Here is a 24,102-nt window from a genome sequence, read left to right as displayed (position 1 = left end):
AAGAATTTAGCCATAAAGGGGCATAATGTCTGCAACTTATCCTTAACTGGCTCAGAAAAAAATGTGTGAGTGTGTGTGTGTGTGTAAATATGTATATAGGGGGAGAGTAATGATAATTAGGCAAAACGTAAACAATAGGTGAATCTAGGTAAAAGGAATATGGGGGTTGTTTGTAACTCTTCTTACAACTTTTTTGTAAGTCTAAAATTATATCAAAATAAATTAAGGAAGAGAGAGAAGGGAGACAGGGGAGATAAAGAAAAAAAAGAACAGTCTCTACCCTCAGGAAGTTGTAGTTTAGTTAGGAAAACAGAGTGTGAATTTTTAAAAATTCAAAAATAAACTTAAAGAAAAAAACGTAGGTTGAAAATATTTTTACCAAATAAAATAATGCAGTTTACCCTAACAACCCTAAAAAACACTTGCATATTTCTCCAACATATGGTTTTCATTATGTATGCATGTGTTACCATTTCTAAATTGCATTTGCCTGGTTTACTCAGTTAACTTTTTTTTTTTTTTTTTTTTTTTTTTTTTTTTTTTTTTTTGCGGTACGTGGGCCTCTCACTGTTGTGGCCTCTCCCGTTGTGGAGTACAGGCTCCGGAAGCGCAGGCTCAGCGGCCATGGCTCATGGGCCCAGCCGCTCTGCGGCATGTAGGATCTTCCCGGACCGGGGCACGAACCCGTGTCCCCTGCATTGGCAGGTGGACTCTCAACCACTGCGCCACCAGGGAAGCCCTCAGTTAACTTTTTAAGGTTAGTTTGGTCATCATAAAATTAGTTTTACTTAATGGAAATAAAAGCTTAACATCTTAGAAAAATAATTACTCATCAGATAATTCTTTCAGAGGCAAAAGACAATCATTTCCAAACTTCAGATGTAAAAATAAAGCAACTAAGTGAAAAAAAAAAAAAAGTTGGTTAAAATCACAAGTAGGTCAGGAAGAAATCAGAATTCAGTTCTAAATCAAAGACTACTATTTAATCAAATAATAAGGCTAAAGCTAAATATAGACTTTAAGATGGGATTTTTAAAAGATGTTTTGATTTTTAAAATTTTGTTACATTTAGTGAGAACAAAGGGAGTTAAACAGTGAAACACTTGTACCACCCTGCATTATTCATTAACGTATTCCCTGACCTCTTGCCAACATCCAGGGATATGAAGCACCAGAGTTGACCAAATATCCCCAACTCAACAAAGCTGAGATGTCTGCTTTCTGTTTCATCTCTCATAAATGTAAAAATTCTAAGAAAGACATTTATAACACATTACTGACAGAAGATATTCAATACAGTTCCCCATACAATCAACCAATCCATCTAAAACAAAAAGTCACATTGCTGAACTGTAATTATTACAGAGAAATTTATCAGTGTCAGCACCAGGAGGCTCAAATATTTTTCTAACTCCTTGCCCTCCTTTTCACTTTGTTGACCACTATCTTGGTTCAGATTCACAATGAATCATCCTCAGATTATTCTAGTAACTTCCTAACTGACCTCTCTTCTTTATTACATCACTGTCAGACCAATCTTCCTTAAAAACTCTTTTCAAGTCATGATTCTGCTCGAACACCCCACAAGGGTGCCCCAGGACATTCTGAATTAAGTACAAACTCTTCATGATTTCAGACCCTCTCTGACATGGCCTCAACCTAAATTCTCAACCTTATTTTCTACCCTTCAATCAACCTAAACTACTTAGTATTGTCAAAAAAACAAGCCATGCTTTCCTAACTTGGCTGTTGTTCATGTTTTCGACCTGACTAAAACATCTCAATCTGTCAAAAGACAGACAGAATACATTTCATTCCATTGAAATGACAGTAAACAATTACAAAAGGGAATTAACTCATAAAGGCAGTGAGAGCTGGAGCCGGCAAAGGCATCAAAGGACCTGAGATTTTTGGCAAATTTCTGTAAGACAGAAATGGAATCATACTGGCAGATGAACCAGTGCAAGAGCCACAGTTCAAAGCAACCATTTATTCAACAAATAAACGTATTAAGCACATGCTATGTGCCAAACACTGCTCTAGAAGCTCAGGATGCAGTTATACATGTGACAAACAAGGGACCCACTAACACTGAACTTACATTTTAGTGGAGAGAAAATTATTAACAACAGCAACAAAATCAGACCCATGACAACTGTGGTGATAAATAAATTAGAGTTGTGTGGAAAGTGAGCAAGTAGCCGCTTTAGATTCAATGACCAGGGAAGACCTTTCTGAGTAGTGATATTTAAAATGAGATATGAATGACAAAACAGAATCAGACATGCAAAGATCAGAAAGAAAAGCATTCCAGGCAGAGGGTACAAGTTTGCTAGGTCACGGAACAGAAAGATTAGTCTGATGAGAAGAAAAAGCCAGATCATGTAAGGATTTGTAAGCCAAGAAAAGCAGTTTGGATTTTATTCCAAGGAAGCCCTTTCGAAGGCAACAGAAGTCGTCCCTCTCAAAAGGCTGCAGCAGAGGTGGGGACCATTCTTGGAGGAGTCAGAGGGTAGAGTGGGAAAAGGGATAGAGGTGGGGAAAAGGATGCTCAGCAAGACAGCAGCCAGTATTCCCCACACCTGCAACCCCAGGGTAATGCGGGCATTTGCTTCCAAGGTACAGGAAACTAGAAAAACAACTCCTCAAGCCTGGAGGCAAACTTAAATGCCTTCAGGAATCAGGTGGCCAATATAAAGACCAGAGGCAGCCAGATGTAGACCAGTAGGGAGTGGTGGAGCCTAAGAACTAGAGGGCATATCATAGCTAAAAATATTTGAATTTTTAAAAAAGTTTATGCTGGAATTAGATAGTGGTGAAGTTGCACAACCTGTGAATATTAAAACCCACTGAAACTTACACTTTAAAAATGTGAATGTTAGGGCTTCCCTGGTGGCGCAGTGGTTGAGAGTCCGTCTGCCGATGCAGGGGACGCGGGTTCGTGCCCCGGTCCAGGAGAATCCCACATGCCACGGAGCGGCTGGGCCCGTGAGCCATGGCCGCTGAGCCTGTGCGTCCGGAGCCTGTGCTCCGCAGCGGGAGAGGCCACAACAGTGAGAGGCCCAAGTACCGCAAAAAAAAAAGAAAAAAGTGAATGTTATGTATGTATATCTTAATTTAAAGAAAACTAAAAAAAAAGTTTAAACACTGCTAAACAAAAGAAGAATTAGGTACTACTTCCTCTGAGACGCCCATGAACTTTGTACCTCTCTATGGCATTTATCACTAATCAGCTTTGTATTGTGTGGTGGTTATTTGTGCACTTGCCTTATGACCCTCCACACCCAACTAGGTTGTAGGCTTCTAGAAAGAGACCATATGGTTCTCATTTTTCACCCCAGAGCAACTACCAAAGAATCAATTCTTCATCTGAATTTCAACTTTTTTTTGTTAAATATTTCTAATTTTAGATGACTTAAAATTTAAGATGACATCTAATTTAAGATGACTCAAAGCTAAAGGTGCATTTCTTAAAAAAAAGGGGGGGGCTAATTTATCCGGCTCTCAAAAATACTAACTTAAAGGAACCAACACATTTAAAATTAATTTCTCTATAATAGAGGAATGGTTTAGAAAAAAAAATTCTACAATGCATTTTAGTTTCAGCAGAATAGTTTTATATTATATGATCTGATTCAACAGCTGTGTTATATGACTCTCTTATAAAAATTAACAAATGAGGGACTTCCCTGGTGGTGCAGTGGTTAAGAATCCGCCTGCCAGTGTAGGGGACACGGGTTCGAGCCCTGGTCCGGGAAGATCCCACGTGCAGCAGAGCAACTAAGCCCACGTGCCACAACTACCAAGCCTGCACCCTAGAGCCCTCGAGCCACAACTACTGAAGCCCACGTGCTCTAGGGCCCCTGTGCCGCAACTACTGACACCCGCGCACCTAGAGCCCATGCTCCTCAACAAGAGAAGCCACTGTAATGAGAAGCTCACACACGGCAAGGAAGAGCAGCCCCCACTCGCCACAACTAGAGAACAGCCCGCGCGCAGCAACGAAGACCCAACACAGCCAAAAATAAATTAAAAAAAAAGTTAAATGAGTATTAGTAAGGGTTTCTGCACGTGACAGAAACCTAACTCAAACTAGTCTTAAGCAAATAATTTATTCAATTCAAAGTATTAGGAAGTTTATCAATACATTTATCACAATGCATCTCTTCTCTCAACCTCCTTTATATCCCTTTCTCTCCTTTCCAAGGTTTCATTCTAAAATTCTGTAATCCTGTTCTGCAACCTGCTTTACATACCACGCTTTAGATTCTCCCCATTCTGTTCCATCATTTCCCTCTCTCAGTATCCTTCAAAGGAGCTAATCCAAATTCCTGCATATGAAAATCCAAAATTTATACAGTTGCTAAAACAAATGTTTAGAATTAACCAGAATTCTGAATAGAAGCTCAAGGTTGGGGAGAATCACTTTACTAGTAAATCCCACATAAAGTAGTTCTGCCTCCATCTTTGCATATCTTAGTATTTTACTGTGGCAGGAGTCAGAAAACCAACCAGAGATGGCTCATTATTCCTGACATTAACCAGCCAAAAATGGAAATAAATAAGACTGATGGTCAAGATTTCTTTTGGGTAAAGAGGAGAGAGTCTATAGTTAACTGAAATTTTCAGAACGAGTTTGTGGAATGTTTAAACAATAGATGTTAAATAAACATCCTCTAACATTTTAACACAAATTCTGGCTAACAAGAAAACTCAAGTAAGTAAATCTTTCATTTTTATGCCCTAAATATGAATTAGTAAGAGCAGAAACCTTTATTATCTAATAACACTGAAAAGCTGGTCCGTTTAAGGAAAGTCTGCAAGATGTTCCTAGCCTATCCAGCTGGGATAAGGAGTCAGGAAACTGGAAATTCTTATTCTGCCACTAACTAGCAGAAACTATGGGCTAAATCATTTAAATCCTTAGACCTCATTTTTTTAGTCTGGGGAAAAAAAAAAGGACTAGTTAAATCCAAAGGCCTCTCCCCACCCTTCTCAACCTATTCTTGACTGAAGTTCTATTATTTCATTACTGACTTCACTCTAAATCCCTTCAAATTTATCAGTCTTCTCTCTCCAGTCTGAATTCCAGAGGAAAAGCACCTCTTTTCCAGTTACTCTTTAGGCATATTGCTTAAGGGGAGGGAGGGGCTTGAGGCAGCTCGCTTTTCCACCTTCTCTGCAACCCGAATTCCCAACACAAATGAAGTCTCAGCAGGAGTCTAAAACTTGTTCAGGGTGCTTGACTTCTAATAATTTAATACTGTTAGGGTTTTTATGGGTTTCGGTTTTACCTCCCACAATCTATTCATTTGTCTGAACAGTAGAAATGGTCATGATTACAAGAAAGAATTAAATTTGACTTACTGCACAACAAAATATGGATTCCAAGAAGTATGAAAAGTGGCTGCCAGTGACAGAATGAGCAATATCCCTGGAGTGGGCTTGCTGTACACCTAAAATTTATTTTGAATTCAACTATCTTATCTTAAAATTGCATATTAATTTTACATTCTGCTCTATAAGTTAAAATAGAAAAAGTGTTTAAAACTGCCTATCAAATAAATTTAGAACTCCAAGATAATGGTGACATTTATTCTATGGTTCTGCATTCCCAATCCCTCTGAATCCCTAACCCTGTGTGCACTTGCACAGACACACCTAGGGGAGTCTAGGAGTACACTGCTCTAGTTCGAAAAAGCAGGAAAGCAGGTGGTATCACTTCCATCTTATTATAATGAGGAAACTGAAGTTCAAAGAAAGTCTCAGAGAGAGGAAAGATTAAAAACATTTACCCAGGACTTCCCTGGTGGCGCAGTGGTTAAGAATCTGCCTGCCAATGCAGGGACATGGGTTCGAGCCCTGGTCCAGGAAGATCCCACATGTCGCGGAGTAACTAAGCCTGTGCGACACAACTACTGAGCCTGCACTCTAGAGCCCGCCAGCCACAACTACTGAGCCCGTGTGCCACAACTACTGAAGCCCACACGCCTAGAGCCTGTGCTCTGCAACAAGAGAAGACACCACAATGAGAAGCCCACGTACCACAACGAAGAGTAGCCCCCGCTCGCCACAACTAGAGAAAGCCCACGCGCAGCAACAAAGACCCAATGCAGCCAAAAATAAAATAATTATTTTAAAAAGTAAATAAAATAAAAAACATTTACCTGTTCTTTATTAACCTCTCAACAAAATTTAAACAAAAAATTAAAATTTTGTTAAAATTAAATTTAAAAAAAATAAAACCCAATAACTTTACTAATCTTCCTACAACCTTAAAGAAACCAGTAACAATGCCTAACCATTATAAGTTTTGGCTAAACAGCATGTGGGGTTAAAAAAGAAAAGGGGGGGTAGGTTTCAAAATATCAGTGATTCTCATCTCACCACATTGGCCAAATCTAATAATGGTCAGGTAGTGTTAAGTTTGTTGCACTGTTTTTGATCATAGCTAAAAGGTTCACATGACTGGAGCCATATCTACAATATACAAAAAAGAAGACACTCTTGGTTACAATTTGTCATTCCACAGATGGCTAAGTGGTGTCCTTTCTTCCATCACTGTTTCATAGGCATTCCCAGGTGAAGAAAATGAACTTGATTTGGTCAAGAGCTGGGGCTCTCCAGTTATTAGATTACCTGATTTGAATACTGAATAGCTGCATGAACTTGTATTAGTCCTTTCACATCTTCCTAAACCTGTGTCCTCATTTGTAAAATCATCCCACATCCTTATGGTGAAGCATACATGAAATAATCTACATTAAAGACTTCAGAGTCTGGCGTATAGGTAACATCTACTGAGGGCTTCCTATTTTCACTGTGGCCCAGCTTCTATCAATGATGTTTTCTTTACTTCTCTATTTAAGAAGGTGGTTGATGAAAACATTTAAAAGGGTTTAAACACCACTGGCAGATTTACTTAAAATCAGATTTAATAATTTGGGCATAGAAAAAAATGATAAACTGCTACAGTAGTCTTTCAGAGGCTGTCACAGGGAAGAATGCCTTTGACTTTGTTAAACCATGTCTGAAACAGATAAGCAAAATAGAAATATCTACTGTATCAAAAAGAGATCCCTTGCATTTAATCTTCACATTTGAGAGCAAAATGATCCATTTGACCATCTCCAAGATATCTGTTTAAATGATTAAAGATAATGTTCATATCAATTATACTTCAGTAAAAAAATAATGTTCACAACCAATTGAGTAGAAGAGTTTCCCATCAATACAAAACATATCTAAGCTCCATCTATTTTTCAAGATCCAATTTAAGTTCACTCTTATGAAACTGCCCTGATGACTACAGCTTGTATGTTCGTTTAAATTTCAGTTTTTTACTTACAGTCTTATCACACTATTTAGCACTCTAGTACAGACTACCACTGTTTTCTGTTGATATCATATACTTTGAATATAAAGAGAGGAGGGAAGTTTCAAAATGTTAGCGAGTCCACAGGACGGTGGTGTGGCACTGGTAAATATATGGGGAGTACAGGCAGAAGGCTTGAATCCTCTCTAATAGGTTGCCATGAAGCTTTTAAATATATGCCTTTGGTCCGTCCAGTACATTCTAATTATTGGGAGACTGGGATGGAGTCCACACATTTGTACATTTGAAATGCTCCAACGAACAGAGACAGCAGGATTAAAGATTACTTTTTAACCTTCATTCTTAAAGGCAGTGGCATTTGAACGTATCTATAACTTCCTCATCATCTGTAATGAAATTTTTTCAGATAAAAGAAGGTGGATAAAATTTTGTTCATCAGAATTTCAGCTGGGGATCAGTAAACCTACCTGATATAGTAAGACAGATGATAGTTTCCAAATGACTGCAACAATATCCCCAGTCTCATTTGCTCTTCTCACAACAATCTGCCTTAACACTCTTTTTATTGAGAGGTAAAGTCTATGTTCCTTTCCCTGGACTCTGGGGAGGACCTATGAACTATGGAGGAAGTGATGCTGAGTGACTTCGGGGACTAGATCATCAAAAGTGCTAACAGCTTCCACCTGCTGTTTCTCTCGGAAAGCTGCTGCTGGAATCCAACATTATGCTGTGAGGAAGCCCAGGCCACAGAAGGCTAAGTGTAGAAACTAGCCCACAGACGCAGCTGAGGTCCCAGCTTCAACCACCAGACAGGTAAGTGAGGAATCCTTTGAGAGGACTCCAGCTCCAGCTGCCCCTGACTTCAACTGCATGAGACATTCCCAGTGGGAACCATCTAAGCCTGGGTAACCCCCAGAACCATTTGAAATAATAATAAAACGATTGCTGCTGTCTTCAGCCACTAAGTTCTGGGGCGATCCATTGCACAGCAATAGACAACACAACACAGTGCTACTCCTTGTGAAAACTACATTGAGAGTGGGGGACTAAAGTTCTGAGAAAGCTCTACAGGATAAAAAAATGGTGGCAGGTCTGAAGAGCTGGCTGGGGAAAGTAGCCACAGATGGGGTGCAGAGGCTGTAAGATGGTAAAAGGCTACATACACATCATGTGATTTCTCCCTTGTAAACCTCCAAATGGTCAATAAAGTCACTAAATTTATGAGACCCTTGGCTCGTAAAGGAAAGCGCTTTGTGCCCACAAGGACTAGGGGCAAAGATACAGGAGCAGAGAGATGAGACAATAAGGAAGTCAAGTCAGAAGTCATGGAGAGAGAACTGGACGTTCACAGGCTAAAATACACCTAAATCATGCAGAGGGACTCCAAGTGAATTCTTAGGCTAAAAAGTTAGTTTTCTTTTTCAGTTAAAAATAGATCCAGAGTTGGGCTTCCCTGGTGGCGCAGTGGTTGAGAGTCTGCCGGCTGATGCAGGGGACACGGGTTCGTGCCTGGGTCCAGGAAGATCCCACATGCCATGGAGCTGCTGGGCCCGTGAGCCGTGGCCACTGAGCCTGCGGTCCGGAGCCTGTGCTCCGCAACGGGAGAGGCCACAACAGTGAGAGACCCGCGTACCGCAAAAAAAAAAAAAAAAAAAAAAAGATCCAGAGTTGAGTTTCTTTATAATAAAAACTACCACTTTTTTGCCTTTACTTGCTTGCTTCTCACTCAGAAGACCAAAAAAACCAAAGCTTAAACATTACCATTTAAGAATAAATACTGACAGAATTCTAGGTCCACACAGAATTAAGTCTGTGTTTATCTGTACTAAAAAAGTAGTTATTTTTCACTTAAGATTACTACTTAGCAAGAAATAATATCGTTCATCCAACAAATACTTAGTGAAATACTACTATGAGTCAGGCACTGTACAGAAAAACACAGAGAATATAGCTATTTAAAGGGTAGACATGGTCCCTGCCTTCAGGCAGTTTTATTACAATCTCCAACAGAGAACAGAACTTTTACATCTTTTATATTCTTTACTTTTAAAATTAATGTGCCTACATGTTACAATATTTTAAACTGGAAATGTGTATTATTATACACATACACACACAGTAGGGAAAAGGGTTAGGGAAGACAACTTTTGAAGGAATAATACATTCAGAATTTCCACAGTAAATCATTTCTACTCTTGTGTCATAAGCAATTGTCAGTTGTTGAAATGAAAAAAATTACAACTGGATATTACATTTTTACTTGACTGTACATGATTTAAAAAATTAAATGTTTCCCCAAAAAGCTCACAAGAAGTAAAATCAGTCAAGGTTCTGTTAGCCAAATAATCATCTAAATTATCTACACAGATGTCACAACATAAGAGTTAATGCATTTTAGGCAATTCTCCAATATCAGTCTTATAGCCAGGACAGATAATACTTCTTTAGACAAAACAATTATACCCCACTGTGAATAAACATAAACAACAATGCTTTTATTCAAAACTCTTTAAAAGTTTTAATGTGTGATTAGAAAACATTTCTTAATGGATATCTGAAAGAATACAATTTCCAAGCATAAAAAGTTTCACTGATTACGCTACAGAACCTTGTGCTCCCATCCTAATAACAATATCTCTAAAAACATACTAAAGAAAAAAATATTATCCATTTCGTACTCATCAAGTTGGCAAAAAAACAGTAAGTCTGATAAAACCAGGGGGCGGGGAGGATGTGGAGCAATGAGAACATTGCCGGTCGGGACATGTACTCCCCACCGCTTTGGAGAGCCTTCTGGAGATTATGCACCTTATGATCCTGCAATACCACTTCTAAGTGCCCAAATATGTAAGATACAAGCACCAGGAGAAATGTAAAAGGATGTTCACTGTGGCATCCTATCTATCTAACTAACCCCCCTCAAAAGAGGAATGGAAAAACTGGCTTATTCTGATAAAAAGAATGAACTGGATCTACAAGAACCAGTACTAATAATTTCAAACCACACAGTTGAGTAAAATATGTAAATTTTAGAAGAAGATATAATTTATTGTTTCTATAAAATTCAAAAGCACAGACAGTAATAAGTAAAATTTTATGGACACACATTTGTTAAATGCGCTAAAATATGCACCAGAATAACACAAATTGTTATCTGGGGAGGATTTTTGTTTTATCTGTTATTTCTCCTTCAACAAATTATTTGAAGCAAAATATAAACAATTGATTACTCCTGGTGATGAGTATGTAGATGTCTATCATATCTTACACTTCAGTTTAAAACTTTTCTGACTTTAAAACAATGTTAGAAAGACATTAAAAATACGGACAAAGATTGTGAACAAGTATGCTCATTAAAGCCAAATATTAAACACACACACACACACACACACACACACACACACACGGGGAGGGGGAAAGGCAACTAAATATCCCACAAAAAAAGAAAAACTCAGTAAATTCAAGTGTGTTTTATTGTCCATCCTGGATTATAATGCAGATGTTGTAAATTATTCATAAAGCATTTACTGCATGGGAAAATGCTAGTGATATAAGCATTTAAATGAAAGAAGAACTAAATTATGCATACAATAATGAGCTATATAAACAGGCATGTGCACGCACACACACACACACGAGAAAATATACCAAAAATTTTAACTGTAATCAGTTCTGGGTGGTAGGATTATGTTTTATTTTCTTCTTTATACATTTCTGAGAGTTGCATATTTCCATTAGTATTATTAATGAAAGGGGGAAGAAAAGGCAAACTACAAAATGCAAACTCAAAATGCAAACTCCTCTGGTAAGAACTAATGCTCCAATTAAACTGATAAGATTCTGTTTTACTTCTGATTCTAAAAATACTAGGCTATGCTAATAAAGATAAGTCTCTTTAAATATTAATATCCACAACCATACAAGTCAAAAGAATTATGCCAATAACTATAAAGCTGTAAGCTTCTGCTTTAATGTTTCTAAAGATATGTTTCAGTCTCCTCTATTTGTAGCACTGTCACATCAGAACAGGTGGTCCCTTCATCTATGCATTAGATAAAGGTTATCAAATGGAAAATCTCCATACCAAACCTTTACTTATAAAAATAAGCTTGTGTAAAGTATGATTTGGCCATAAAAAAAAAAAGATACAAATAGGACAGCAAGCAGTGCTTATTCTATGCCAAGTGAAAAATGTAAAATACTGCTGAGAGAAATTAGAGATCTAAATAAATGGACAGATATACCATGTTAATGGATTGGAAGATACTATATTATTATAAGCCAATTCTCCCCATATTGACTAGGTTTCCAATTTAATGATAACACTCCTGGTGTATATCCCAATATCTAATTATAAAATTTATATGGAAAGGCAAGTGACCTAAAATAGTCAAAACAATCTGCGAAAAGAACTTGGGGGATATCCTCTACCTTGACTTCTTACTCACTATAAGGCTAAGTAATCAAGACAATGTAATTCTAGCAAAAGAAGAGAGAATTACATCATTGTAACAGAATGGAGAGTACAGAAATAGACCCACGCTTATTGTCAAATATTTTCAACGAAGATTTCAAAGGAGGAAAGGAAAGGGGGCCTTCCTCAGCTTCACTGAGATATAATTGACAAAAATGGAAAGCACTTTTTTTTTTTAAATAAATGATGCTGGAACAAATGGATATTGCATAAGCATGGGATGGGGGGTGGGGTTCGACCTCTACATCACACCATAAACAAAATGAATCACAGACTGAAATGTGAAAACTATAATCATAATGCTCCTAGGAAAAAACATAGGGAGATATCTTTGCAACTTTAGTGTGGGCCAAGATTTATTAGGACAAAGAAATCACTAACCATAAAAGGAAATATTGATCATTTTCATGAAGTGCAATATCAAAACTTCTGCTATCTGAAATACATCACTAAAAAATAAACAGGGAAGCCACAGACTAAGAAAAAACATTCACAGGGCTTCCCTGGTGGCGCAGTGGTTGAGAGTCCGCCTGCCGGTGCAGGGGACACGGGTTTGTGCCCTGGTCCGGGAAGATCCCACATGCCGCGGAGCGGCTGGGCCCGTGAGCCATGGCCGCTGAGCCTGCGCGTCCGGAGCCTGTGCTCCGCAATGGGAGAGGCCACAACAGTGAGAGGCCCGCATACCACAAAAAAAAAAAAAATTCACAAATATATCTGATAAAGGACTTGTACCTAGAATATATAAAGAACTGCTACAATTAAATTAAAAAAGATAAAACAACCCAATTTTTTAAATGGGCAAAAGACTTGCACAGTCACTTCCCAAATGGCTAATAAGAACATGAAAATTCGCTCAACATTATTAGTAATCAGGGAGATGCAAATTAAAAGCACAATGAGATACCACTATGTATCCATTCCAGTGGCTAGAATGAAAACGATACCAAGTGCTAGGATGTAGAGTAATTAAAATTGTCATATAATGCGGTTGGATACATAATATGATACAGGTTTGGAAAAGTTTGCCAGTTCCTTAAAAAATTAAAAATACATGTACCCTATATAACTCAGCATGTCCTCATAGTATTTATCCAAGAGAAATAAAAACATATTCATGAAGATATATGTGTACATATATCTGTCTCCATTTGTACAAAATGTCACAGCGGCTTTATTAGTAAAAGGCTAGAAATGAAAGCAGCCCAAATAGCTATCAACAGGTGAATGGATAAACAAAATGTGGTATATACACATAATGTAATACCATTCAGTAATAAAAAGGAACTAATCCAAACAATATGGATCGATCTAAAAATTATTATTCTATTATATCAATCTATAATCATTATTCTGAATCATTATTCAGAGCCCAGCTGTGGGGAAGGTGGCCACTTGGTCCTGACTCAACCCGTTGAAAAGCTGTGCAATAATCTGCCAAGTCCCTGTGTGCATGTAACTTATCGGATGGTTCAGTCTGGTAAAGCTGTGAGAAAGAACATGTGATTCTTTCTTTTTAATGTTAAAATAAAGACTTTTGTATAGACTTGTTAAAAAAATCATTATTCTGCATAGAAATAAACCAGACTAGAGAGAGAGAACGACTGAAAGAGAACACTGTATGATTCCATACATCAAATTCTAGAAAATTCAAACTAATCTACAGTGACAGGTTGCACGGAGACAGAGGTGGAGGGGAGCATGACTGGCAAAGGGATGTGAAGAAACTGGGGGATGATGAATATGTTCCCTACCTTGTTTGCAGTGATAGCTTAACAGGTGTATGAAAACTTATCAAACAGTATCCTTTAATGCGTGCAGTTTATTATGTGGAAATTATACCTCAATAAATTAGAAAAAAAATTTAAAGAAACAAGCAAAACAAAAGACTTTACAGCAAAATTAGAGTAAGGAGTCAAGGCAGTGGCTACCCGTGACAGGGCAGTCGTATAGAAAAGCAAATATGAGGAGGGTTTCTGGCACACTGGTAATTTTCTTTTTCATCTATGTTCTGGTTACACAGGAGTATTCAGGTTGTAGAAGTGTACGTTTATGATACATGTGTATATTATTCTTCAAATACAAGTCTTTAAAAAGAGGAACATCTATGTATGACCTAGCAATTCCACTCCTTTATGCAAGAGAAATGAAACATTTGTCCACAAAAACACTTGTACAAAAATATTCATGGCAGTTTTCTTCACAGTAGTCCCAAATTGGAAACAGTCCAGGTGCCCACCAAAAGGAAACTGGATAAACAAATCTATGGTACATTCAATATTCGTACAATTGCATATATTACTCCACAATAAAAAGAAACAAACTACTGATACAAGCAATAACATGGATGGATCTAAAAACATCATGCTGAGGGCAAGAAGTCAGAGACAAAGGAACACATACATATGATTCAACTAATACAAAATTCTAGAACAGGCAAAATATATCTGTGATGAAGCAACTGTGGCTGCAGTTGCAGAAGTAGAGAAGAAAGGGAAAGATAAAGGGTAGAGTCATGGAAACGTTTTCTATCTTGCTAGAGATTCAAGGAAAAAAATGCTCACTATGGGCATGGAAAAATTGTGTCTATCAACACTACTGAATTACTAAATTAAATTTTAAATGGGTACTTTTAATTCACCCTAATTCCTGAAAGCATAATGCAAAATCCAAACTGAAGATTCTAAAATAAGCTAATAACTTCAATTGTGGTAAAGAATAAATTTTATTGGGCTTCCCGATGGCGCAGTGGTTAAGAATCCGCCTGCCAATGCAGGGGACACGAGTTAGAGCCCTGGTCCGGGAAGATCCCACATGAGGCGGAGCAACTAAGCCCCTGCGCCACAACTACTGAGCCTGCATTCTAGAGCCCACGTGCCACAACTACTGAAGCCTGCGTGCCTGCTCGCCTAGAGCCCGTGCTCCACAACAAGAGAAGCCACCGCAATGAGAAGCCCGCGCACCGCAACGAAGAGTAGCCCCCGCTCGCCGCAACTAGAGAAAGCCCGTGCACAGCAGTGAAGACCCAACACAGCCATAAATAAATAAATAAATAAATAAAATTTTTTAAAAGAATAAATTTTATTAAGGTCTCACTTTGTTGAAATTTATCTATTTTTCTTCCACAAACATTTCTTTCTAATTAGTAAGAAAATCAGAATGTCTTGTCCCAAGTGCTTTATTTTTAAGATGGCTTCATACAAGTATATTATACACTATGAAATGGAACTTGATATAAAAGGTTCATTATTATCAACAGTACTTCAATAAGCTTGTATAGCGATTTCCAAAATGGAGGTGATTATAACCCAGGAAGTATGAGTGATGATCCATTAGGGTATAAGAACAACATATTAGGAGTTCTAGTTAATCTTTATCTTAATACACATATGTATTTTAAGTACCATATAATGTAATACAATATAATACATGTGTATCCTTATCATAGAAAACGACACTGGCCTCTTCATTATGGCCACCTGTCAGACAGTCACACATCATATATATAAAGTAGTCTAAGTGTTCTGGTACTAAATGATTCTAAATATTTGGAGGGAAGAGTGATAGTATTTGCTGGAATCTTTTTCAAAAATGAAATAAAGGGGCTTCCCTGGTGGCACAGTGGTTGAGAGTCCGCCTGCCGATGCAGGGGACACAGGTTCGTGTCCCGGTCCGGGAAGATCCCACATGCCGCGGAGCGGCTGGGCCCGTGAGCCATGGCCGCTGAGCCTGTGCGTCCGGAGCCTGCGCTCCGCAACGGGAGAGGCCACAACAGTGAGAGGCCCGCGTACCGCAAAAAAAAAAAAAAAAAAAAAAAAAAATGAAATAAAGAACGCACCTTTTTGCAAATTGCTACAAGAGACTGGTGTTCCAGGGAAGACATATTCTTACAGTAAATGATTTCCTTTATAGAAACAATATTTTATGGAAAAACTGTATTATCTAATCCTTCATGAAGCAGCTGCTTTGACCTCAACAAAAGAAAGTTGGGGCAGGGGAAGTAAGGTTTAACCTCAAATGCAACTACTGCCGCAAAAGACAAGCTGAAGCAGAAACAGCACCAAGTGTTACAGAATGTTGCTGATGTAGTTGAGGAGTGACCAGTTAAATATTTTATACCAAACAGGTTTACTGGTTGTCTCATGGCAAAGTATTTTAAAAGAGTTGTCAAATTTAAAGATGAGTTAAGCATTTATCTTTCACACATACACACACAAAGTCTAAATTTGCTGACTTTCTGTGATCAGTGACGGTTAGCAGTACGCTACCTAGCAGTTGTTTTTAAAAACAAAAACATAGTTAATCTACGTGTACCTTAAAGGTAAATGAAGCATTTTTTTAGTAAGAAAATAACTGTATTTCAAAAGAAGTCAATGTGTGTCATCTTGAATACTCATACCTGCACACTCTAAACACAGAAAAACCATTTTCTAATTCTTTAAATGCCTTCCATACGTAGTTTCCCTGGATTTTGAATACATTTATTAAAAACATATAAATGCAAATCCTCACATTGGTTTGTATAGAAAGGGCAAACTCTGCTAGCCAAATCTGCATAATTGATAGACAGAAATTCAACAATGAGTATCTCCATTTAGAAAGTATAGCCAAAGAGGCAGTTATTCTTTTGGGGTACGTGTCCCTGCATGAGCTGCCTTTTAGCTAAGACAAGCATTAAAACCAAGTACCAAAATAAACAAATTTAAGATCCAGACTTTGGAATTTCCGTATTACTAAGCAGTACAACCAAGATTTTTCAAACATAATGCACTGTATTCATTACGCTTGCTTTAAAAAACAAATATTTATTTAAAAAACTTAGGGTAAACAAAAAGGTTTTTGAGCCATTACTAACATTTATAAAGAACTCTATTCACAGATAAAGAGGATCACTGATTCCCTTCACAAGTCTCTAAAGTCACTTGTTACATTATAAAATAAACCAAATAAGGCGAGAAAGAATTGTTCTTTATAAATAAAATAAACATTATTAGATTTTTATGGATTCTTTCAGGAGATGTAACACCAACCATAAAGAATTCTTCAAATGATGGCTTTCATTAAAACCTTTATTTATTTATTTATTTAGGGCTGTGTTGGGTCTTCGTTGCTGCATGCGGGCTTTCTCTAGTTGCAGCGAGCGAGGGCTACTCTTCGTTGCGGTGTGCAGGCTTCTCATTGTGGTGGCTTCTCTTGTTGCGGAGCGTGGGCTCTAGGCACACGGGCTTTTCAGTAGTTGTGGCACGCGGGCTCAGTAGTTGTGGCTCCTGGGCTCTAGAGCGCAGGCTCAGTAGTTGTGGCACACGGGCTTAGTTGCTCCGCGGCATGTGGGATCTTCCCGGACCAGGGCTTGAACCTGTGTCCCGTGCATTGGCAGGCGGATTCTTAACCACTGCGCCACCACGGAAGTCCTCGTTAAAACCGTTTTTATTGCACTTCTATTATATTTAAGGGACTGAGAGACTTCAGATGAGTAAAACTAGATCCAATACTCCAGAATCGGGGATTTAAGACAGTATACAATTATTTACAATATAGGGAAAATCAAGTAAGGTCTAGAGGAATGAAGAGGAAGGCAATGAATTCTACTTAGTATCAAACAGCTTCACAAAGGTGTGTGGCAATGGAACTGGGACTCAAAGGATGAGTAGAATTTTGACTAGAAAAATTAGGGAAAATAAACTATGCTTGGAACCATGGATAGAGGCACGTACAGTCTGGGATACATAAAGAATATATTGTATTTTCAAGTCACACTGCTAGTTATTTTGCTGTACTGACTTAGCTAACACTCTTCTTCAAACATATCAAACTTAGTAAGATCATTCTAAAAGTGATTTCCAAAAAAGCATTCAATTTTCAAGTACAATTTAAAAACTGTACTTACTATTGTAATTCTACAATATTTGGGCCTATTCAATATGTTCACAGTTCTAATTTTCTCCAGATTTCACCATTCTTCACCAGGGGGCTTACATTTTTAGAGCTACACAAATGACAAGACATCAATTATGGGCCACGCAATCTTGCTTTTCTTCTCATGTAAAGGGATGACTTGTCCCTTCTTTTCCAAGTCTAACAAACACCAGTCTCTTCTGTTTCTTTTTACACTCTGCTCCCTTAAATTACATTCTCTACTGATTCCTTGTATCCTGCACTTAAACTAGTATCCTCTCTATTTTGGAGGGGAGATATACCTATTTCTTTGATTTCTCCATTATGCGTAGCTCTGCCTAAAGCAGAGTAACAATATATATTTTATGAATAGCAGAACATATGCTTTTTAAAAAGTCAATTTATAAGTTATGAGTGATGTTTTTGTTTTGATTTGTTTTTTTGCGGTACACGGGCCTCTTACTGTTGCGGAGCGCAGGCTCCGGACGCGCAGGCTCAGCGGCCATGGCTCACGGGCCCAGCCGCTCTGCGGCATGTGGGATCTTCCCAGACAGGGGCACAAACCCGTGTCCCCTGCATCGGCAGGCGGACTCTCAACCACTGCGCCACCAGGGAAGCCCTGAGTGATGTATTTTAAGACATCTGCCCCAAAGTGTGGTAAATACTATATCTTAAAATGACAGTGATTAAGAGCACAGGATGAAGTGTAGACATCATATAATCTGAGGGGTTTCTAATATTTCACAACAAAACTTTTCCAGAAGAAATCTTACGCAGCATGGCAAATATATATAACTGCAAAAGCACTGCTAATACCATTTTATGTTCAAATATAATTTATTAAAAACTCAAAGAGACAAATGAGGGTTAGAGATGTTAGTCTTGACACCTAAACAACCCATTTATTTCTGTAAAGTTTTGTTTTTATTTCACTCAGATAAGTAGTTGCAAGTAGGTAGCAGCACTTGCTTTGTTTTCTTAGTAGCTTTTAATGGTTTCTTTTGCAGTCTCAGGATATGTTTCAATTAAATTGATTTGAGAAATTTTTTAAATAAGAATTTTCTTTTCAAAATGAGTTAGTAACAATATCTAAAAACTGCTTACAAGGCAAACAAGAAAAACCTAAAACTTGCAATGAGCTATAAAACATCTATACTGTAACATGATATCAGGACTTAGTGTTACATGTTCATTTGTTACTAAACAAATTGACTTACACAGGATGAGTATACCCCCAAAGGAATGGGCTTGAGTCTTGCCTGTCATTTAACCAAACGCAGTTTATATGCCATAGTAATGTACTGTTTAGACAATTCTATATGAATAGACATGCACAGGACTGAATTTTTAAAAAACTTACTGCAAACTACAACTTTCCTTACCCATTTAAAATTCACAAATAATCAGAGATAGTAAAAGAAGCTTCATTCTAAGGAATGCTTCCCCCCCCAATTAAGCAAGTGTAACCAATGCAGCACTACTGTTTTCAATGTGAGAAAATTTTATATATATGTACAAGAGGGTGCCAAGACCATTCAATGTGGAAAGGACAGTTCTTTCAAAAATGGTGCTGGAAAAACTGGATATCCACAACCAAAAGGATGAAGTTGTACCCTTACCTAAAACCATATGCAAGTATTAACTCAAAATGGATCAAAGAGCTAAATATAATAGCGAAAACTATAAAGCTCTTCGAAGAAAATACAGGGGAAAAGCTTCATGACGTTGGATTTGGCAATGATTTCCTGGACACCAAAAGCACAGGCAACAAAAGAAAAAATAGATCAAGTGGACATCATTAAAATGAAAAACTTTTATACATCAAAGGACACTATCAACAGAGTAAAAAGGCAACCCACAGAATAAGAGAAAATATTTGTAAATCATGGATCTGAGATTAATATCTAGAGTATATAAAGAATTGCCACAACTCAACAACAGCAAAACAACCCGATCTTTTAAATTGGCAAAGGACTTGGATAGACATTTCTACAAAGAAGATACACAAATGGCCAACAAGTACATGAAAAGATGCTCCACATCCCTAATCATTAGAAAAATACAAATCAAAACCACAATGAGATACCACTTCACACTCATTAGGATGGCTATTATCAAAAACACAGAAAATGACAAGTGTTGAGGTGAGGATGTGGAGAAACTGAAACCCTTGTGCTGGCTGCAGCTGCAAATGTGTAAAATGCTGCAGCTGCTGTAGAAAACGGTGTGGCAGTTCCTCAAAAATCCAACACAGAATTACCATATGATCCAGCAATTCCACTTCTGGGTATATACCCAAATGAAGTGAAAGCAGGGACCTGAGTAGATATGTGTACATCAATGTTCAGAGCAGTATTACAACAGCTAAGAGGTGGAAACAACCAAATGTCCATCTACAGATGAATAAACAAAATGTGGTATATACACATACAATGAAATATTACTCAGCCTTAAAAAGTAATGAAACTCTGATTCATGCTGCAACATGGATGAATCTTAAAGATACTGTGCTACAGGGAGATCAGCTCAGTGCTTTGTGACCACCTAGAGGGGTGGGATAGGGAGAGTGGGAGGGAGATGTAAGAGGGAGGGGATATGGGGATATATGTATATGTATAACTGATTCACTTTGTTATAAAGCAGAAACTAACACACCATTGTAAAGCAATTATACGCCAATAAAGATGTTAAGAAAAATAATAAAATAAAAGGTTTAATTATGCCCCCCCAAAATAAAAATAAATTTGATATTCAAAAAAAAGATACTGTGCTAAGTGAAATAAGCCAGATAAAAGGCAAAAACAAATATTGCATGATCCCATTTATATGAAGTATCTAGAGTAGTCAAAATCACAGAGACAAAGTAGAAAAGTGGTTACCAGGGGCCAGAGGGAAAGGGGGTGGGAAGTTAATGTTTAATGGGTAGTTTCAGTTTGAGAGGATGAAAAAGTTCTAGAGATGGATAGTGATGATAGCTGCACAACTATGTGAATGTACTTAATACCACTGAACTGTACAATTAAAAATGGTTAAAATGGTAAATTTTATGTTGTATATTTTACCACAATAAAAAAAAAATTGCGTGTTATTTATTATGGTGGCCAATATAGGAATGTAGTTAAGAACACAAGCTTAAGAGTTATGCTGCCTGCTTTCAAACCCAGCTCTGCTACTTTATAGCTCTGTAGTCTGTGCCTGTTTTTTCACATATTAACAGAACCTACATCACAGGATTATAGCAAGGATGAAATAAGTCAATACATGTAAAGCACTTAAAATAGTGCATCTCAAAAAGTAGTTGCTTTTTATTATTCTGGGTTTAAAACACAATTTTAATGCAATTAAACTCAAAACACCTGGAGAACCTCTGAAAGTCCTCTTCAGAGTTCTAGAGTTCAGTAAAACACAGATTGAAAACCAGTGATTTAACCCAAATTTCTCACTTTATAGGTAAAGGAATTGAGAGTCCAAGAAAAGTGATTTGCTTGAGGTCATATATCTTGTTTTGCTAATATTAATTTTCCTAAAATAAGTGTTTGAGATCAACAATACTAATGTTGACATTCAACTACTTCAGAACCAAGGCAAAGTCATGAGATTTTATAATGTGTGTCCAAGTATCTGTGAATGATATTGTGATAGCCATCCACCATGCTCATCTAATAAATAATTATGCATGGGATGGGAACCAAAAGGTAGCAAAACCAAAAGAAAAGCCATTTTAATTCTTTTCAAAGACAAGACAATGGTTAAAAACACCTCTTCTGAAAATTAAGTGTTAAAATATTTGTGAAAACAAACAATACTGATCAAGAGTTTGAGACACACCCAATATGTGCCCACTACTCCATATCTTTCAGCCAGTTACTCACTATATAATCTTAGTAAGACCTCTGACTGACAATATCAGCGGCTTTTTCTGCCAAATAGAACTATTATTCATCACAAGGAACTAGCTACAAATAATTCTTTATTAAATTCAAACAGGAGAGAGAAGCAGTCCAAATACCACAAAATGTCTTATCCAAAAAATCATGTATTGAGCTTTGTAGACATTTCTGTACTTACTTGAATATACTAAATCTGGTTTCTGGTAAATTCACAACACAGAAAGCAAAATAACAGAGACAATCTTTGAAGGTCAGACTCAACAAGAGCTAAAAAGCCTTTGAGTGTCTCTAATTTTGCCCTTCCCCCATTGCTGTTCCTCAATTCCTCCACCTCTACTAGGAATGTCCTCACCCTGCCCATCTACATCAGCTGAAATCCTACCCATCCTTAAAGGTTCCACTTAAATGCCACAGCTTCCATGAATTTTCCCCCAGTGCTCCCAATTTAGAATTATTCCCTCGCCTCTTCACTTCCCCATTTTGCACCTCTCCTTCAACATTTTATTATATAATGCATTGCATTACAATTACCTACATTCACTTCTCCCACCTTCCCCCAAGAAAATCTCAGGAGCAGTAGGCTAGAGAGAAAAGGAATTAACATTTGTTAAAAACGCCGTGGTGCCCTGCAAGGTGCTAGGCATTTTGCATACATTATCTCATTTAATCCTTTGACAGCCATCTCGGGAGGTAAGCAGGTGGTCTTAGTTATTCCCATTTTACTGACAGAGAACCGTACTGTTGAGAGTTCAACAGCTTATCCAACGTCACACTACCAGCCAATTCCAGTGCTTACGGCGCCCCTGGTTTCCCTGGCTTCAAAGAGCTTTCCACCGCTATACGCTGCATTCTTGTTCACTTTATATCCCCCACCTGCCTAACAGATAGTAGGTATTCCATAAATACTTGCTGAATTTAATATTCCTACGGACTCACTACTACCATTTTAATAACCCCATCACGCCCCATCCCTAGCCGGTTGGTTACCTTTACTGTTCCTTTACCGCGGACTTCACACACAGAGGCAGCTCTCCACATCACCAAGACAAATGCTGCCGACAACACCAACCCTTATCTGGAGGCTAAGTGAACCGTTCAGTTCGCTCAGATTTCCCCAATTGCCCTTCCCACAGAATATATGAGATACACACAAACAAGTCACATTTGATGTAACGCTTACACCCTTCCCCAAAGCTCTTATTTCATACTAAGCCACGTCTTCATGCTTACAAGCAATGACTTACGCGGTTTCCAGCTCACACCGCGGGGACACCCTAAGACTCCGCCTGAATTATTAACCACATCTTTCAAACCGTCTTAAAACGAAGGCATCCTAATGCTATTACACTGCCTTCCTTCTCCCCCCCTCCCCCCCGCATGAACTGCAGTTTGGATTTCCGGCGGGAATGCAAACAGACGCAGAAGAGATGGGCTCAAAAGCAATGGAGCAATTACTCAGCCTGCTTAATTAGAAAGAAGACACAGAAGGTGCCCCGCCTTCCTAAATCTCTGCACTGAACTCATTTACGAAAGATGGGGAGCACTGAAACCCGAGGAACCCCAGACACCGAATCACTGGTTTCTGTGGCTAGTCGGGGGAACAGTCCTTTCCTTCCCGCGGTCCCGGGCCACCAGTCCCCGGTGCCGGGTCGGAGAAGCCCAACCGCACCCTCCCCAGGCGGCCCTGCATCTCATTGTCTCCCTCTGTCGCGGCCCCCAGGGGCGCAGGGTACAGCCCAGGCCCCGCAGACCCCCAAACACCGGCCGGCCGCCTGACGGGCAAGGTCCGACCAGCCCCGGCCCCGGCCTCGGCCGCGGCCGCGACCCCGCCCCAGGCTCGGCCGTCCGCAACGCGCCCGGATGGCGGGGCCGGGCGCCGGGAAAATGGAGGCGGGAGCGACGGCAGCGCTTCCCAACCCTGCGCCCGGCCGGGCCCGAGAGCGAGGCTGAGCACTCACCGTGGCAACGGCTCGGTCCTCCGGCGGGCCCGGCTCCGGGGCGGCCCCGGGCTGGGCAGCCGCCGCTCGCGCTCGTCCAGCCGCCGCCGCCTCCTCCCCAGGCGCGGCGCTCCTTCTCCGGAGACGCCGCGAAGGTCCGCAGCTCCCGCGCCGCGCGCTCCGTGACTGACTGACTGACCGACCGCCCTGGCAGCGGCGGCGGGGGCTGGGCGGAGCGCGCGGCGGGCGGGGCGGCCGCAGTGCCCAGCGGCTGCGGATCCGAATGAAGCCGCGTCCGGCCGAGACGCAGAAGGCGGGGCTGAGGGCAGGGCGGCCGCCGGGCTGACCGACTGGAGTCCGACCGCTCGCTCCCCCCACTCCCGCCCGCCACCCGCCACCCGCCACCCGCCACTCACTTCCGGCGCAGGCAGCCGAGCCCGCCCCTCCCGGGCGCCCGCGGTCCGCGCCCCCTGGCCCGCCAGGCTCACCCCCAGCCCCAGGCGCCCGACCGCACCCAGCGGGGGCCGCCCGCGCTCCGCCTTTCCTCAGCGCGTCCCTGGGAACCGCCTCCAG

The 24,102-nt window shown here is 39.5% G+C and overlaps 1 protein-coding gene across 7 annotated transcripts in view; it reads right to left on the bottom strand.

Annotated features, from left to right (window-relative positions):
* Positions 1–23,698, bottom strand: part of RAPH1 (Ras association (RalGDS/AF-6) and pleckstrin homology domains 1) — a 98,007-nt gene extending 74,309 nt beyond the window's left edge. For 3 of the 7 annotated variants that reach the window (XM_067740884.1, XM_067740887.1, XM_067740888.1), the window contains exon 1: positions 22,580–22,790. In XM_067740884.1, the coding sequence (XP_067596985.1) occupies positions 22,580–22,630 (51 nt within the window). In that variant the 5' untranslated portion in view covers positions 22,631–22,790. Of the gene's footprint in view, positions 1–22,579; positions 22,791–22,836; positions 22,930–23,550 lie in introns of those variants that run through there. The other 4 variants (XM_067740885.1, XM_067740886.1, XM_067740889.1 and 1 more) reach the window with 4 other exon arrangements.
* Between the last annotated feature and the right edge of the window lie 404 nt (positions 23,699–24,102).

The sequence above is a fragment of the Pseudorca crassidens genome, chromosome 6 (assembly GCF_039906515.1).
Source record: "Pseudorca crassidens isolate mPseCra1 chromosome 6, mPseCra1.hap1, whole genome shotgun sequence".
In the NCBI taxonomy this organism is placed as follows: domain Eukaryota; kingdom Metazoa; phylum Chordata; class Mammalia; order Artiodactyla; family Delphinidae; genus Pseudorca; species Pseudorca crassidens.
Note: the sequence above shows the minus strand (reverse complement) of the source record. Positions and strands in the feature narration are given on the sequence as shown.